General features: G+C 41.8%; 1 protein-coding gene across 1 annotated transcript in view; it reads right to left on the reverse strand.

Annotated features, from left to right (window-relative positions):
• The window catches only part of pappaa (pregnancy-associated plasma protein A, pappalysin 1a), an 81,835-nt gene extending 65,120 nt beyond the window's left edge, over positions 1-16,715 (reverse strand). Inside the window, exons 1-6 of the mRNA XM_068574049.1 lie at positions 16,325-16,715; positions 9,689-10,790; positions 1,831-1,976; positions 1,235-1,528; positions 684-876; positions 343-464 (exon numbers count right to left, since the gene is read on the reverse strand). Of these exons, the coding sequence (XP_068430150.1) occupies positions 343-464; positions 684-876; positions 1,235-1,528; positions 1,831-1,976; positions 9,689-10,790; positions 16,325-16,715 (2,248 nt within the window). The remainder of the gene's footprint in view (positions 1-342; positions 465-683; positions 877-1,234; positions 1,529-1,830; positions 1,977-9,688; positions 10,791-16,324) is intronic.
• Between the last annotated feature and the right edge of the window lie 1,306 nt (positions 16,716-18,021).

Below are 18,021 nucleotides of genomic sequence, written 5' to 3' on the forward strand. Positions count from 1 at the left end.
CTCCATCTGTTGTTGTGAAGACACAGATATGAAGCCTTGTCCAGGGAAAATACATTCCCAAATTCAGGCCGCCACAGCATTATACAAATCATGACTAAGACATGATCTTTGACCTTGGTATCGAGCCTGAGCCCTCATTGTTGGTACCATTGTGGTACCATACAGCATCCTCCATTGGGAAGTGACCTCCTTGATCCTTCCATGTTGTCCCACGGCCCAAATGTTGTGAATCCACTGAGTCATTTGCATGTTTTTAACTTGAGTGCAGTCAGAAACAATTTAGCAGAGTATTGACTTGGGCCACTAAGTATAGTATATATCATAGTATATATCATACTGTACCTTCAGCCTCTCGTGGGGACCAGTGTCCCGAAGGCGCACACGGTCTCGGGGAGGAAGAGTTGGAGGCATACTGCAGTAGAACTCTGCCCTCAGTGCATTTATCACACACTGATCCCACTTCTCTAGGAAACCAACAGACAGGCACAGCAACCAACTTAGATACAGACCAAGTACATGTGATTTATACAGAACAGACAATTACATTTAGGTTAATGTCTTTTTGAAGCATGTGCCAAATGATGAGCTTGTTTCATTAACCCAAACAATATTAAATAATGCATTGGATATTTCCGTACATAACTTAATGTGTTTGCTGAAGTTGAGTATGTAGCTCATTTCACCTGTCATAAAAGTGTCCAGAAATTGGTGGAAACCATTCCAGGGTGATGGAATTATGATGCTGCTCAACCACTTGAGGGGACATTGGTACTGGAGGAGGTTTGGAAGAGGGTTGCCATGTCTGGTAGATGAGGTCCAGGTAGCAGTGCATCCTTGCAACCTGGTTCAGCGTGAAGGAGTCTGTACAGGCATCATCTGAAAGTAGAAACGGTAAGTAGTCAGCATGAAGAGTGGTCTTGGATTGATCAATAACAGGAATAGGAAGGAATTAAAACGATTCCACTGGTCGAGATCCCGTGAAAAACAATACATATATATCACCTGCTTGTATTTAGCAGTGTCTTTTTGTCCATTTAACCAAAAACCTTTCCACAAGTGACATGAAAGGATGTGCCCCCCTACTGGGTTTTTCACATGAAATGTCCCTGCTAAATTCCACATCCGTCTCAGTATGCACACAGACTCAACAAATTCCGTCAGTTTCATGCGAGAGGTGGAACTGTAGCGTTTTGCCCGGCTAAGTAGCAAAACATATGTGGAGGCTCCATCTCACCTGCATAGCTCATGTAGTTGTTAAACGGCGTGTGTGTGAAATGCCGACAGCCACAGGTTTCGTTGCCAGGTTCAGGATCGTGGCAGCCTTTGTGTTTGGGAGTGGGGTTGGTGTCCGAACACAGATCTCCAGTTTCCATTGAAGGCTCAGTCTCCAAACATGCATCATTACACGACTCGATCTCTGATATACCTCGAAACACGTGATAAAGTCCAAGACTGTGACCGATCTCATGGACCATTGTGTCAGTGTGACCAAATGTACCATAGAAGGAAGGGTTTAGAACAATTCCACCTGAGAAAAGGAGGAAGACACGATGATGTCAACACTGAAAACACTCAAGTGAAAGTGCACACAACACAAAACCCTGTAGTGTAAAGTAATTGTAAAACTGGAATGAAATCCAGGCGATGCATTATTAATGGACCCCGCAGCTTCATTATCACCTTTTTTCCTGTAAGAGCTGTGATTGAGAAAACTGAAACTGCTTCGGGCTTGAACTGTAATTACTTAAAACAATCTACAATCTAGGCTGCCAAGGTAGTGCATGTGAGTGTGCATGCATGCACGTATGTGTTGTTGTTGTTGTCTTCTACCCAAATGTGTGAGAGCCTCTTTGTCCCATGGCCAAGTGGCAACCCCCGCCAGATCTTCATCAGAGGAATTGGCAAAGAAAACATTGAGGTGAGTTGAACCATCCAAATGTAGAATCTCTTTCAGCTCTTTCACATCCAAATAGGCTCTGGAAGATAAAAAAAAAAAAAAAAAGTAGGAGAAAAAACAGTATTTTCACATTAGTTTTACAAATAAAAAACAATGTTTCTACCCAAAAAGAGCTTATGTATCTTTCAGAATTAGGTCCCCGGTGAATGTAAATACTTCTTTAAAGTGTATTATAATGGCCCTTAAACCAAGTTAAAAATGCATAATTGATGCTGTGAGTTTGAAACCAGTTGGTGTTTAACCAATATATCTAAATAAATAGACATTTAATATAACTTCTCTGGCACAGTGATTGTGGACTGGCAGCGTGGGTATGATCAGGGTCAGATAAGGTATAGCGCTGAGCATCGGGCCAGAATCCATTTTGACCACTCACATTGTCTTTTTTTCCCCCCTCTATTACATTTAATTACAGTATCTCCTCAATTATATACACTTTATACACAGCACGCCAAATGTGCAACTCCGGGTGTTCAGCGCTTCCAGAGTTGAATTCTCCTTCGTGGAAACACAAAATGCCAAGCCGCAATGTTTTTGTGTCCATGGTGATGTTTGATGTTGGAAGACAGCAGATCATGCAATAACCAGAGCATAGATTAGGGGAGGGGGGAGGGGGGGTTTATGTCTGTCTTTGAGAATCCCCTCGAGTGTGCGTCTTCTTCCTTTCGACATACAGAAATGTCATGGCAACCTAGACAAGTTGTAAACAGGTGCTGATGGGAATAAATCCACTTTTTCAGGGGAGCCAAAAATAATGTGTGACATTGCTTAATGTTTTATATGGTTTTACAGGCTGCACTGCAGACAAAGAAGACACTTTTTTTCTATTACAATGGACTGAAATTAACAGTGAATGACTCCTGCCGGGCGTATGCATTATGATATTTGACAAATATTCTGATGTGTCCCTGCCTTGACAATGTTTTGTCTCAGCCGCGGAGATACTAACGGCAGCACTAACAACTGCAAGTGCAATCACTCAACACAATTAAAATCAAAAGTAAAAACCGTGGTTCATTTTATGAACACATCAAACACGGGGCGCGTGGCTCGTGGTCCGGACAAACAGCATCAACAAGCTCACTTCTGTTTGAAGAGTCAGTAATTTGTTGCATGTGCTGAAATGATAGTTTATTCCTTTTCGCTCACTTTAAAGGGCTCTGGAAATAGATACACGAGGAATACGAAAACAGGTTTATCAGAAACAAAACATGGAATCGTCCCTATTAGCACAAATTAGATCCTCTTTGGATGTTTTGACCCAATTTGTGTGACCCACTTACCAGCGGTATGTTTCGTACTTTTATTTTTGTATGTGCTTCGGTCACAACAATAAGTGTGATAACAGTGATGCTAAAACAACATGTCTTTACTGCCATTGACCCGACACAGCAGGGAGAGTTTCCTCCCAGCAAAACAATACACTAAGAAGTCATCATTTGGTTAGAAGTGTAATTACTTGTAAACTAACATTAAGGAACTTTATAAAGTTGCCATCTCAATAGCGCAATGTTTCAATTTGATTAATTCCATATATCATACATACAAAGGATCCTGTCAGTAAAGGTTTTTGATATTTTCAGACGTCTACGCAGGTTACACCAACCCTTAAAACGTATAGTGTACTTATAATTACATTTTGCGCTACAGCATTTTGAGTATCTAGCATGCTTTGTTCTTTTAAAGTGCACATCACATTTGTCCCACTTAAGTAAATATAAGGATAAAAGCAAATATTTCAAAGACTTGTGCCTTTGTGAAGTGCAAAATCTGAGAGTGTACTATTTATATTTACTCTCCCACTCAACAACTGACTTGAAGAAAAAAGAGTATTTAAACTATGTTGTGAATTATTGCAACGTTATAAGGTGGTGTGCAGTTTCACTGGACAAAGCCACTTGACTTGACTTAATTTGATTTATTTTGCATACACGCAGCTTAAGGTACAATGTCGTCATTTAACTATTTTCTGAGAAACCACATTTAGCAAGACTATATGGCATTCAACACAATTTAGGGTTAATGGCCCTCTGATAACATGAGAGATATCCACTGAAATAGCAGCTCAAAATAGAAGGAATAAAGTGTGACATCTTGTGATTTTCGGAACATTTTGTTATCAAGTGCAACTGTGTGAGTGGTACCACTTTATGTCCAGTGTGTTTTTTTATTGGCCAGTATTCATCCAATGTATAAAATGTGTTTTTTTTATTGGATCATAAGACCATTTTATTCGATGTCAAGTCTCCAAAGGTGAAGTGCAACATTAAATCTATTTTTTACTAAGCTTTTCCAAAATTCATTAACTCAATAAAATGTGATCAGCTGCGCCAATGTGCTCTTTTTTCTTTTTTGCTTCATAGTTACACATTTGAAATGTTGATGCCAGCATAAAATGTTTACATTTTTTGCTGTTTTATTGCGTATATTCAATGCATTCAAAGCATTGACACCAGCGAGCCAATTCCCGCAATGTGGTGAACCTGCTGAGGTTCCCGCCACTGCTGTCTTCAAATACAACTACACAAAAGGTTTCATGACATCCTTAATTTCTGTGGCTCAAATCACAAGTTGCTGCTTGGTGAAGTTGCAGCTCTCCCTCAAAACAAACATTTTGAATAAAAGGGTTCATGCCTTCTTCAAGCCTATGTGCGAGGAACTGGGGGCACTCACTGGGGCCAGGTCTAAGGAGAGAGAGTGAAAGAGAACAGATAATACGAGGTCCCTCTTCCTAATAATTTCAGGAATTTCATTATTTCCTCAGAAAATATTTGTCCAGAGATTTTGGACATGCATGAGGAGGGGGTTGAGGGAGCGGGGGGGGTGGGAGGGGTTTGAGGGCAAAATGATTGAGTCAGCAATGAAGAAGAACAATAGTAGTTCTGCTGTAGGGTCAGAACCTACAGTAACTAACCTGAGTTCAATTATTCTAAAGCCCCTCGGTCCAGCTTTACAACCCTAATATCATCATGTGATTCAGCACGTGCTAGATTAATGAATGGGGAGACATTTTCAGAGCAGACAGTCTTAGAGTAATCGATTGAAGAAGCATGTGCATATATGATTGGTCATGTGCATGACTTCAGATGCTGGCAAAGCTTTGGTAAAGGCTACTTTAGGAAGCTCTAGCCCAATGGTTTCACTGTGAGGGTGTTAACCGTCAGCGCAGTTTGGCCCTCTGACTTTCGATCTGTCTCTCCCATCAAACATATTGTTGTTGCCAAGATGAGCCACTTGGGAAAGACTGGATTTTCCATGCATTTAAAACCACACCACTTTTTGGACATTTCCTGGGAAGAAAAAACCTTTAAAGAAAAATAAAGTTAAAGTAGTGAGAGAGAGAGAGAGAGAGAGAGAGAAAGAGAGAAAGAGAGAGACAGACAGAGACAGGTAAGGTGAGGGCATGACATCAAGCTTCGCTAAATTTAAGCATCTCTGGAGGGTATCTGTTGGAGATTCAGGGGTGCGTAAAGCAGCTCAAACGACCGTGTTAATGTTATTATATCTTATTCATATTAAATGGGGGATTATGACCTCATACATTTACACCCATATATAATTCATACAAGCCCATAAATTTGCCTTGTATACATGTGTCTGGGGCAGCATAGTGTGAAAGCAGGGGCAAGCTGGCATGGCATTGACGGCCAAAAACACTTTTAAAATTGGAGGGGGGCCCTCAGCTCCTCTGTCATCGAGTCGGTCAACACCACAACCCCTAAACTCATCATTCATCTCTGTCTTTATTACTATACTTGCACTTTCCTCTTTAACCTTCCAACTTACTCCGCTGATTATTTTTTCCCCCTCTAAGTAAGAGACATGCATAGGAACCGTGTCAACGCTCAGATCCTGGGAATACTGCTGTGGCTGCTGGTTGCTGTGAGAACAGTTTGAAGAGGAAGGATTTGGAGAAGTGTGGAATGAACCATGGGATGGTTTGATGGTGCCCAATTTTCCCAGTTGCTATCAAAAATAGAAGATCTTAATAGAGCACTGAGGTGAACATTATAGCAGTCATGGAAAACTGACCAACTATTGACTCAATTCCCCTGTGTGTAATATTTACAAAAGACCTACTACAGTCTCTTTTGACTCATAGCCAGCTGACACTCCCCTTCCCGCCAAGTGGCCCAAGTAAAACCCCTCCTTACTCCACTTTCCCCTCTATAACCTTGTTAAGCAGAAAGACGACTATCAGCCCCCATGCGAGCACAGGTGAAACCTCAGCAGCAGGTGCTTTATAAGTGTGCTATAGCTTTAAAGGGGAAGTGCAAACTCCTGGTATTTACGCCCAAGCACTCCATTATGTTTTATGGGACGGGGGCTTAAGGTTTAGACGACCAACTGTAAAACACCCAAGTCAAGTGCCCTGGAGATTAGCTCCCCACTCTGAGCTAAAATACAGCAGGGAGAGGGAGTGGAGGAAAGAGAAAGGGTGGTCCATCCATTAACCTGCCACAGTAAGAGGTATTGACTCAGTAAGGGGAGAAAGACAGAGGCCAAGGGAAAACAGATGACCTATTAGCCTCTGATAAAACCAGGCCAAAATTTAATTTCCCAAAAACCTATTGAAGCCAAAATGGTATAATAGCCACCTTGCAAAGTGAGTGTATCCATCTTGCTTTTGTGTGGGAGGTATTTATTAAAAACAACATTTTCATTTCAGAAGCTCGCAATGCTTTTGGATATGATGGGATTTATCTCCTGTGCAGTTGCTTGTTTATTACATTGATCTTTTGTTGACAGTTAAAGACACATATAAGCTTCTCAAACTACTTTTTCAGTGGAATTTGTTTTTTGCTCTTCTGCACACATCATGTGAATTCACAGTGTGTACATTACAGCCACAATTTCAGATGCCCAGAGCTGCAGACATAAGAATGTAAAGGCTGTCAGATAACATCAAAATAACACCTAAACCATAAGAAGTGTCAAACCCAAAAGGCTGTAAAAACAATGCAAAATATTTCCCTCAGCCAAATGAGGGAGGGAGAGGGGGGATTATTATCAATGGTATTTTCAGAGGAGAGATTGTTGCAGGACCACAGAGATGCCTGTGTCCTGTGTTTGCCAGATTTTGGAAAACCCTAAACGTAAGTGGTAACAGGCGCAAACGTTGCAAAAATAAATGCAGTCCCTCATAACTATTGTTCCCCTGCATATGCGGTACATTGTTCATCCAGAATTCCATAATTAAGGAGGAATGTCAAGCTGTTTATAGTGCAGCTCTCTGCAAGTCTCTCGAGACATACCATAATGAAAGCAAAATAATAATAATAATAATACATTCATTTTCTATAGCGCTTTTCAAGATGCTTAAAGATGCTTTGCACAGGACAGAACAAAACAAAACCAAAATAGAAAGACATTGGAGCAAACAAAACAAACATTCCCAAGGGATTAGCAGGTGAAGGGTAAGGAGCAGGGCTTTAGCAGGTGAAAGTGAGTTTGAGAGGTGTGTTTTAAGATCTTGCTTAAAGGACGATAGGGTGGGAGCCTGACGGATGTGGATGGGGAGGGCGTTCCAGGGTGGGTATGGGTGGGGTGAGAGGGGTGGGGGGTGCAGCAGCTGAGAAGGCCCTGTCACCCCAGGTCCGGGGTGAATACTAACAGGACCAAGAGCCGGAGGTGCAGACCAGGTCAAGTGTGTGTTCTTTTTTGTGGGTGGGAAAGTCGACATGTTGGGTGATGTTGAAGTAGTTAAGGATGTCCAGGAGTTCAGTAGAGTTTGTGGAGTCAGGTGAGTTGACATGTAAGTCAAAGTCACAGAGTAGCAGAAGGAATGGAGAGACGGCGCAGAGTTGTGTGAGGACTTCAGACAGATCAGAGGGAAAAACAGGGTTAGGTTTTGGGGGGTGGTAAATGACTGCGGTAATAAGAAGTTTGGGACCAGACCATTTAAACACAAGGTGTTTGAATGAGAAGAGAGCCGGGATGGTTATTAAAAAATAATCCTGTTGATTTGCCATGTTTCAGTTAAAAAGAGAAAGTCCAGATTATTGTCAGTTATGAGTTCATTGGGTGAAAGTCCCTTGTATTTAGGGATTGGGTGTTAAACAGAACATGTGTTTAATATGGATTAATTTTGGATAGGCTGGGGTGCTTTGGTAAACAAAAAAAAACAACCACTTGGGGAGATGATATCTAGTTTTCAGACTCAGAATTATCTTCTCCTTTTTTCTCACTTTCTAGCATCCTTTCCTACACATGCTCATCCTTCAAATGGTCGCAGGGAAGTTTGAACATTGCAACGGCAAGTGTTTTGCCAATGGCTGATGTCTAAATTAAGTAGTTTGGCTGCTGCGTAATGAATTAACTTCAAATGATGACTAAGCTGCAAGTGATGCAATGGGAATTATGGAAGCAACAGCAAACCCACCTGCTTTTACCATCTGATGTTCTTAATTAGTCATTATTTAGTTATTTTGCAGTCATTTTAAACAACAGGATAGTGCCAAACAGACATAGCTTCCAGCTTAACTGTGATTGAAAACAGACAGCTTTCCTTGATTCATGCTATCAGAAAGAAGCAAACAATCCCACACACTATGCCCACTAGATGTTCTCCATTTCACTTCACCCCATATGACAGTGGCAAGAAATCCTGACAAACATCTGAATTGCTGTCATTTTCTTCATAACCAATGAGACCCCCTACATTGTCCACAAAAATGTCTCATTCTACTGTATTAAGTTTCAATGTAGGAAACAAACAATCCTGCTATTGGAGGTCTGGCACAAACCTTATTACAGCAAATTCCGAAGATGTATTCATCCTGCCAGCTTTTACTCATCATGTACAAGCCACAGTGACATTACCACAAAAACAAAAATGTGCATGCATTTATGAAGGCCTCAGTATTCTACCAAAGTGGCTGCACAAAACCACATAATCTCTTGCTTGACGTGCAGTCCATCTAGAAGATTCTCTAATGGTGGTATTCATGTGCAAGTGAAATAAACTTTATTCACCATTTTTCCGGGAAAATTCTTTCAGGCACCCACGTTTAGGGACCCATACCTGCCTCCCCAGGAAACATGTGAAACATCTGTGGTTTCCTGGAGAGTGGTATGTTTTTTAAATCATTTCCATTGCTACAAGCCAAATTCATGCTGGTCTCTCTTTTCTGACCTCTGATTGCCCTTACACTTTGTTTAGAATATCACTCTTTCCACACAACAAAAAGCCCTCTCCAATCAAGCCAGCATTACTAGATGATTGGGTGTAGCAGACAGAGTAGAAAAAGGTGGGGAGAGTTGTTGAAAATGAATAGTCTGGCTTGCGTACTTGCTACTAGAAAAGTAGTCCGGTTGCGTTTGTTTTGCCTTGCTTAAGTGTGGAACACTGATTGAACCAGGCCAAGGCGAGATTGGACTAGCTGCTCCCGGAGGATTTCCCAGGCCACACAGGCTGGGAGTTATGTTACACTCAGCCTCAGCCTAAATGGTCAGGAAACAGTAGTACTAGACATTAAAACCTCCCTTCAGGGACACATGTATGGAAAGATTTGTTTTGGGATTTACTCGAGACATGTGAGGCCATGGTGTGGCGTTGGTTTACCAAAATTATCATATCAACCAACAAATGAATCAATTTAAGTGAGGAATGTTGTGGGTGGTTAAAGCTTTTTGGTGAATTTAAGTATTGTGTCCATTACACAATTACCAAAGAGGATTACCATTCCTACAAACATGGTTACATGCAAAATGTGAACCGAGTGATCTTACTTGTGTGGAGAGGAGCGGTTGAAGCACGTCTTGGTCACATCCGTCACATTGGGGTTACAGCAGTCGCCATGGTCATAGAAGAAGTTTTCCCAGTTACATTCAGCGTCACAGACACCATTTCCCTGCTTGTGCTCAGGGCAACGGCTCCGATGGCCAGACATGCAGTCACCTGCGTCAAACCCCGTCAGCGGATGGTTGCATTCTGGGTCACATGCATCATCACCAACTTTGCTGATATCACAGTTAGCTAGGATCAAGCGGTTTCGAAGGGAGGAATTGGTCACGTTGTAAATGCTAAGCTCCCAGGTGATGTTGTAGGGGTTAAAGGCATCATTTAGCTGCTGGTGCTGCAGGCTGATCTGGTGGTCTGATACAGTTGGCTTCATCCGAGCATCGTCCCAAACATTTATTACACGATATCGTACTTTCTTGGGTCGACGGAAGTTCCAAAGGTGGTTGTAGTTTTTGATGACCTCAACATTGTCGCAGACAGTTTGACCACAAGTTGGGGGGTCCAGCGTTGTGTCCAATAATCCCTCAGAATTTACGACTCCACCACCCAGAAACCCTAACCGCCCACCTACCCCCTGCTCAGGCAGAGGAAAGCTACCGTCTTTTACAGTCAGCCACTTCCGGCCTGGGTGCTCAAATGTTTCACGTATGACCAGTTGAGGTAGATCTTGGGGGTCCTCGTGGCCTTGCATATGCCTGACAATCTGCCTCTGCCCTCTGGCCTGCCTCCATAAACCCACCCTCTCCACTGCCCCCCTGTAATTATGATTCAGTGCATTCCCCCCAATCATCAGCACTTTGCACTTTTTGGTCAAATGGCTAAAGACATCGCCCGATTGCTCCCGACTGACACCCACTTGGGCGCCGTTGAAAAAGAGCTTCATGTACACGCCATCATATGTGACTGCAACATGTGCCCATTGGTTGGGTACATAGGGAGCGTTGGAGTGGATGGAGGTCACTTTGTGGGCACGGTCAGTTTTAAGGGAGAAGAAAAAGCGAGGGTCACGATTCCCATGTTCACTAACCGCCTGGATGCCAAGGAGCCAGCCTCTGTCACTTGAGGCGTAGAAGCATTTGTCGTAGAGGCCTGGAGAGAGAATGGAAAAAAGGTCAGTTAATATATACATGCCTTTATTTATAAGTAGGAATGTGGTCGTGAACATGGGTGAAAATCATCATTTATAATAAAAAACATTGTTAATCAGTCACCTGTAAGGGATGTTGATACCTAACTCACACATTCAGACTCTTTTCATTAATATAATGATTTTGCAATATTCACAAGCAACATGAATAGGATCTTTCTTGTAAATTTATATATACCGTATGTCAATTAGACTCCAATGTATAAATTTTAAACATTCTTCAGATTTTCAGAGGGACTAAAAGGGTAGTTGCGATGAGGGAACAGATATGAAGTCTATGATATACAGTATAATTTCTGAGTGTGTGTTGTCCTGGAAATTGGGTTGAAGTGCATGTTTAACTAAGGGAGACCCCATGGAAATCTCTCTGTATAGGCATCTTATGAACACTGAGCGCATTTAAAGTTGTTCGTGTGAATGTCTCTTGCCAGTGGGTTAGCTAGAAAAGGCTAGTTTTCAGCTAAAGCCTTGTTTTTGTAGAGGCACCAAAACACCTTTTTCCTGTTTCACTTGGACCGTGTATGTCAGCTTCAGCATGGTAATGTGTTTTTACTTCTTAGGGGATCTCTGAATGTTAACTGTTTGTTTGTTTAGCGCTCGGTGAGGTACAAGTGTGCAGGCCCACAAGTTCATGTGTGTGCACGTGTGTTTTTTAAATGCATGTTCGTGACTATGTGCATATATCCATAGGGCCCAGTCAAAGTGTGCAAAGATTCCAAAGCACCTTGACGTGCCTCACAAGTCCATCTAAACATGTGAAAGTCTGAATGTGATTTTGGGGAGAGAACAGGACTTCACTCTTTTCAGAAGAATACATTCCTGGGATTTGCTAACATCAGGGTAGCACTTCTACCCATCAGCTTTCTGGGAATCCTATCTATCCACACAGAGACACTCAATCTGTGAGCTGTACACCCAGTCCATATTGGGTGTCCTTTACAGTTTGAGGATCTGTACATTAAATGCCAGTAAATACCCTTCTTATTTCTTCTCTGCTGATTTCAGTATGGTCTGAAATTATAAACTCATCAGCATAGAGATGAGTACATCTTTGCCTCAATGCACTTGTCCACTGAAATGTCTTTGTCCCCCATCGATTAGGCTACCTGAGCCTGCAATAAGTGTCTAGCTAATGGGGATTGCACGTACATCTTGCTAACTGTGACCTGCTTCTAATTAGATGCACATTCCAGTATGCGTTCATTAAACTTGGTATTCCAATGGACCGATCTTCAAAGGACGAGGGTTGGGTTCAGCGTCAAGGTCAGTCCTTTGGCGTATGACGTTTCAGCCTTTCCATTACACTGGGAGGAAAAAGCCTTCCATCTGTCAGCTAGTGCACTCAAGGCTAAAAGGTGTGCTAAAATGCTCGTAGGGCTCCTAGTGTAAACAGCTGTCATAATTCTGCCATGCTCAATTAATCTAACACACTACACTTTTCCAGACCCTGCGCTGTGACTCTTTTGGCTCACACAAACACACACACACACACACACACACACACACACACACACACACACACACACACACACATATATCCACATACTTATACGGACATGCATATATATACATGCTGATACAAAAATACACGAACTTTCATGCACATAGACAAATTATAAAGTACACTTTTCTGTCTTCTCAGAAACACACACACGGAAGGGATTTGCATGTGCACACGCTACGGTAGAGAGCTGTTCCTGTCAAGTTCAAAGGCAACCTTCCTCGCACGTGCCATTTGTCTTCTTCCAAGAAAAACAAACTCAGGAAAAAAGTAAAAAGAAAGAAAGAAAAATGTCCCAAGGACTTGATAAAAAGCAGGGAGGAAGGGAACAATGAAGACTCGTTTACTTTTTAGCTGTTCTAGTTCTGAAAGGTCAAAGAAAGGCACTTTCATGGTCAGACTAAAGTGACCGCCACAGCAATTTCTCTGAGGAGACATTGGAAAATTCCATTGTTATTCTAAAAAAAAACTTAACAAACATATCGATATTGATTTAAAAATGTCATCACGACCCCTTGAAAACACTTGACTTTCAACATTTGACTCGGCTGTCAAGTTTCACTCTGAAGGAACTAAACTAAATGCTGGATTTAATGCGTCATAAATAATCTAAATGGTTGCACTTAATATGTTTTGGAGTCAGATGATATTAATTAAAACCATTTTATTCAACATTGCAACTCATAAAGTGACACTGTTATCACACCTTGTGAGGACATTCATCTTGATTTTGCACAACTTAACAAAACTTTTGTCGGGCCCGGTGTAAGGTCATGATAGTAAAACTAAGAAGACTGTGAGGATGTTAGTTGAGGTGATGACTCAGGAGCAAACGTGTTGCACTCGAGGCTCAACCCCTCTTCAAACTCTAACCCCTTCATCACAATACCAAGGTTATTCATCTTCCTCTTCGTCCTTCAGTTACATTTGATGATAATGAGGAAGTAGCCACAAATACAAAGGTCTAGAAGAGCTGAATTAGTAGTTTTTACTTATTTGAGTGTGTATGTTCACACTATTGTACCACAGTATAGCCTTTATCACAGCAATTATCTGCTGAGGTCTGCAAATAATTGTCCCAAGAAGGTCATGGAAGAGAGGCTCTGTCCCTCTTGTGATTTATTTATCTCTTTTTTTGATGCGGGACGACCCAACATGACCTGGATACAAAGGCCACAACACAGTGTGTAAATAATGTGGACATAGAACTTGATGTTCTGATTGTGTGTGTGTGTGTGTGTGTGTGTTTGTGCGTGTGTGTGTCTTCATAGGTGTGTGTGTAAACTCTTTAAATGTTTTTTTTAATGTGATATTAAGCACAGGAAGCTTGCTTCATCCCAAGAAGTCTTGCAGTTCAAAGAGAACAAGATCTCACGTGTGTTTGATGATGGATTGATCACTCATCTGTGGAGTATAAAGTAATATCTATTGATCTCTGAATGTTCTTTTTTCAGCCCAAAAGTGATCCATCTCTACCTCTCCAAGGGTCATAAAGAAATCGATTAACTCCAATTAAATATATTTGGACACATTTTTTAACAATCAATTACATATCATCACTGTTAAATACAATTTCATGTTTTATTTGTATCAATAGTTCAAACTTAAGTTTGGCATGTTTCAGCTGTATGTCTATGTTTAGTTTATGTACATTGAGAGCAACGGAAACTAGTCAAATCACTTGTATGTGTGCATTACTTGGCCAGTAAATGTAATTATGATTCATAAACATTTTAGTTATAAAGAAAATGTAAAAAAAATATATACTAATGCAATTTGTATGGTCTGCAGCTTAAAGTCTCCTTATGATATGTTCTAATGAATTCATAAGTTACAATCATCTTGTTCGTTGTTACTAAATTAAGGTATTCCACAAAGTTGTAAGAATTGTGTGTTCAAGTCACAACAAGAGCCTAAATGTGGAAGAAAATAAGAAAGTAAAAACAAATGAAAATGACAACAAGGGAGAGAGAGAGAGAGAGAGAGAGAGAGAGAGAGAGAGAGAGAGAGAGAGAGAGAGAGAGGTGGTCAAAACAACACAGTAAAAAAAACAGCTGCTGCAAACAACACCGTGATGGGATCAAAACAAGCGGATGGAGCATTTTGAGGGGCACTGGGATTTTTTTAGGCCTGAATTGGATTTAAAAGATTAGGCTTTATTTAATTTGTTTGATCATCATATTTGTTCTCTTGAGGTCTGTCTCTGATACCCTGGGGGAGTGTGATGGATGCAAATCTTAAAAAATGAACACACAAGATTATACATGAATGATAATCTCTGGTTGGGGGAAGCCAATGCAAAAAAAAAAAATGGGGGCGGGGTTTACCACAACAACACCTTTACACAATAATGTGATGTATTACCACATCTGTAAAGCCTATCATATTCATGTTGTGATAAGATTCAACTATATGGTCATTTTGGGGGCCATGGTGTTGTCTTTGTACTGGATTACATAATACTGTACAGATGTTCCTGTTATTGTGTCCGTCCTGTAAATCTAGGAGTCACTCGGGTCACAACAGACGCTCTCACCCCCTCTACTCTGACAAGGGATTGGTTTTGCAGTACATGCCCCTGCCAACTGGCTCACACCACCTTAATGTGTAATGTATCTCAACACACACACACACACACACACACACACACACACACACACACACACACACACACACACACACACACACACACACACACACAGAGTGAGGGCTACAGATAGATAGAAAATAAAAGGAGCATGTAAATGTAGTCATTTAAGTGGTGTGTAGTTAAGTCTCCAAACGTGCAGCCTGGCGTATGGGTGGCTAAGGAGGACTGAGTTCAATTCAGTTCAGTTCAGTTCAAAGGCAGCCATCTGCACAAGTACACTGGAGCAGGCAATGAGTTGTGTATACAACGCTCCCTATCGGCAAAGAAAAGCATTTTTAAAAAAACGGTCTAGTGTAATGCACAAAAGCGCTATTGGTCGAGGCAGATGATGCAGAACAGTTTAACACCTCTCCGGTGCTCCTGTACGCATGGATGCAGGAGGAAAAAAAGGAGTGCGCACAGGAGACAACTACAAAGTGTCACGCTTTCCTCTGAAGACAGGGATCTACTCAAGTGTGTGTCCTCTCCTCTGCGCATCAGTAGATAGGGACGCAGCGTCACTGATTGGGCTTTAAATTAGAGACGCTCAGGATAACGCGTGTTTTCGCACAATAGCGTTTTGCAGAGACTGTACGCCGACATAACACCGTGAAAGCACACCCATGAAAGCACATTTTTCGAGAAGGAGGGGACCCTGGGTTTCTCTGTCCTGTCCCGTAACTCCGGTAGCCAAAGGTGTCGATTTTGGGGGACACTCAAGCTCACGGTTTGCGCCGCCAGCTCCGAGTGCCTTTCCTCCTGTAGGACAGACCTCTCCCGCTTTGTGCCTGGCGTGACGTGCTCGCTCACAAAGTTTGGGCCATTACATCATAGTTTTAAAATAGCCCCGTCGGTTTAAAGAAATTACATTTTACGCACAGTGACATCAGCTGCCGGTCAAATGATGCAGTAGCCTATAGCTGCTGGCCGTTCCCCTCACTTGTATGATCATAACCCACGGATCTCGTCAGTCTGAACTAGGGGGGAAATTACGGGGAAATTAATTTGGAGAATAAAAAAAAAAATCATGTTGCAGCGATTTCTCTCCATAAGCTGACAAACTTAAATGTGATCGAAATCTTCATTGATCCAATGCTTGCACTACCTAAATTATCCACTGTACTTTTTTATAGCATTACATCATTGTCTAGTCTGATAGATGAACTCATTTTCAACTCGCTGAAACTGCATGTTGCTTTTGTTTTAGACTACACGACACTGGGATATAATACGGCACATTTGCATGTTTAGTTCTCAATCTCCAATTTTAAGTCGCTAGTTTACAAGTTAGACTTGTAAAAGGAGTTGGGTTGACAATATGATGGAGAATGTGGAGACTGTCCTACCTGCAATCACTGTGGGTGATCGTTGACCTCCCTCCGGTTTGATCCACATCTCAAGAGTGAAATTTCCTCTGGGTATCTCCACGCCAGGTTTCAGCCGTAGCTGATCTCCCCTGCCGGTAAAATAGACAGCTTTCCCCCGGTCTGGAGAGTTTTCCTCCGCCTGAGAAGAGCGCCGACGCTGGCGGAGCACCCGTCGCTCCAAGCCGGGCAAAGAGCGTTTGCCCCGGGGCAGACGTGTGGCACAAGCCCCTGGGATGGTGGCTTTCGCCTCCCTAATGCGCACCAACTCCCTCTTGGATCTCCCCTTTCTCCGGACAGTCCCGCACTCTGATCCAAAACACAATATGAGAATCACCAGGCAAGACACCCAGGGAGATGTCCAAACTTTCATTTTTCGGGAGAGGTAATGGCAAAAAAAAATATTTAAAATAAAAGAGAAAAAAAAGAAAAAAAAGAAACAACGGAATAACTACAAAAAAATATATGTCCACAATGTTCTCCTCTTTGGAATCCTCTCGAGTTGTTCCTTCTCTCTTACAGCTGTAGAATGTCAAACCGTAGAAACTGTCTAAATAAACCCATAAAGCTATGCTGTTTTTCCCTCTTTATATGCTAAGCCACGACCCCCTCTCTTAAGCAAAACTACTCTGGAGACATTCAGGGGACACAGGAATATTTGATTCATGTATGTGTTCCACGGTGCCTTTTCAATGGGTCCCATTTAGCCAAAGGGATGACTAATAAGTAATCAATCAAGAGGGGGGTCCGGCCGATGCCCCCCTCATCCCCTTTGGATGGTAGGAGTTACTCGCAGAAATCCACAGTTGTCCGCCAAGCTCTTGTCACACCTTTTTGTTGTTTCCTTATCCTACCCGTAAAACAGCATAAGAAATGGCACATATTATATTCCAAAGAAAAGTGACAACAAACCGACCTCTCATATTTATTACAGGAAACAAGAGGTAAAATTTGATCAAAAAAATGGAATCCAAACTTCCTCTTGCCTGTATGCCTGTACAAAAGTTGAAATGCACTATAATATGTGGAAAGGCGAGAGAGGAAGAGGGGCAGAGCGCTGCAGAAGTAAAGCACCGCGTCCTCTCTGAGTGCCTGGAGCTGATACTCTTGGAGGAGCTCGCCGTCCGCTTTAGAGGCAGTTTCTCTCTAAGTCTTTTTAAGAACAACGCGTGTTTCAAATGTTCCGGGGCTGTGCTTTTTTTTTTTTTTTTTTTTTTTTTTCAAAGTGGGAAGTCACACAGGTAGGCAACTCTCGCTGACGGCAATTCTCCCCTTGGCACTTATGATAGGATGGTGTTTACGGAGTTTGAAGGGCGTGTGTGTATCCCTCTAGCGGTTACAATTTAAACAATCCAATACTTACATCGAGTCCTCCACACAGCACCACAAGCCAAGGAGTCGAAGAACATGAAATACTAATAATGATCCCAGTCCCCATGGTTGATATTTGGTGAAAAATCTCCCCCGCAGTGTCATTACTCAAATATTCATGCTACGAAAAACCAGATTAGTACTCCTCAATACGTGTTTAGTATTGTATAATAAAGAGATTGTCCCAAAATAGGATTTGATGATCAAAGCTTTTATTTTGTAATATAAATACAAACATAATTATAGGCATAATCGATAGGGATTAATATGCGAAGTTAAGGAATAAAATACGTTATGCAAAGACCAGT

The sequence above is a fragment of the Clinocottus analis genome, unplaced genomic scaffold (assembly GCF_023055335.1).
Source record: "Clinocottus analis isolate CAN_PGR_092001 unplaced genomic scaffold, fCliAna1.0.p SCAF_13, whole genome shotgun sequence".
Classification (NCBI taxonomy): domain Eukaryota; kingdom Metazoa; phylum Chordata; class Actinopteri; order Perciformes; family Cottidae; genus Clinocottus; species Clinocottus analis.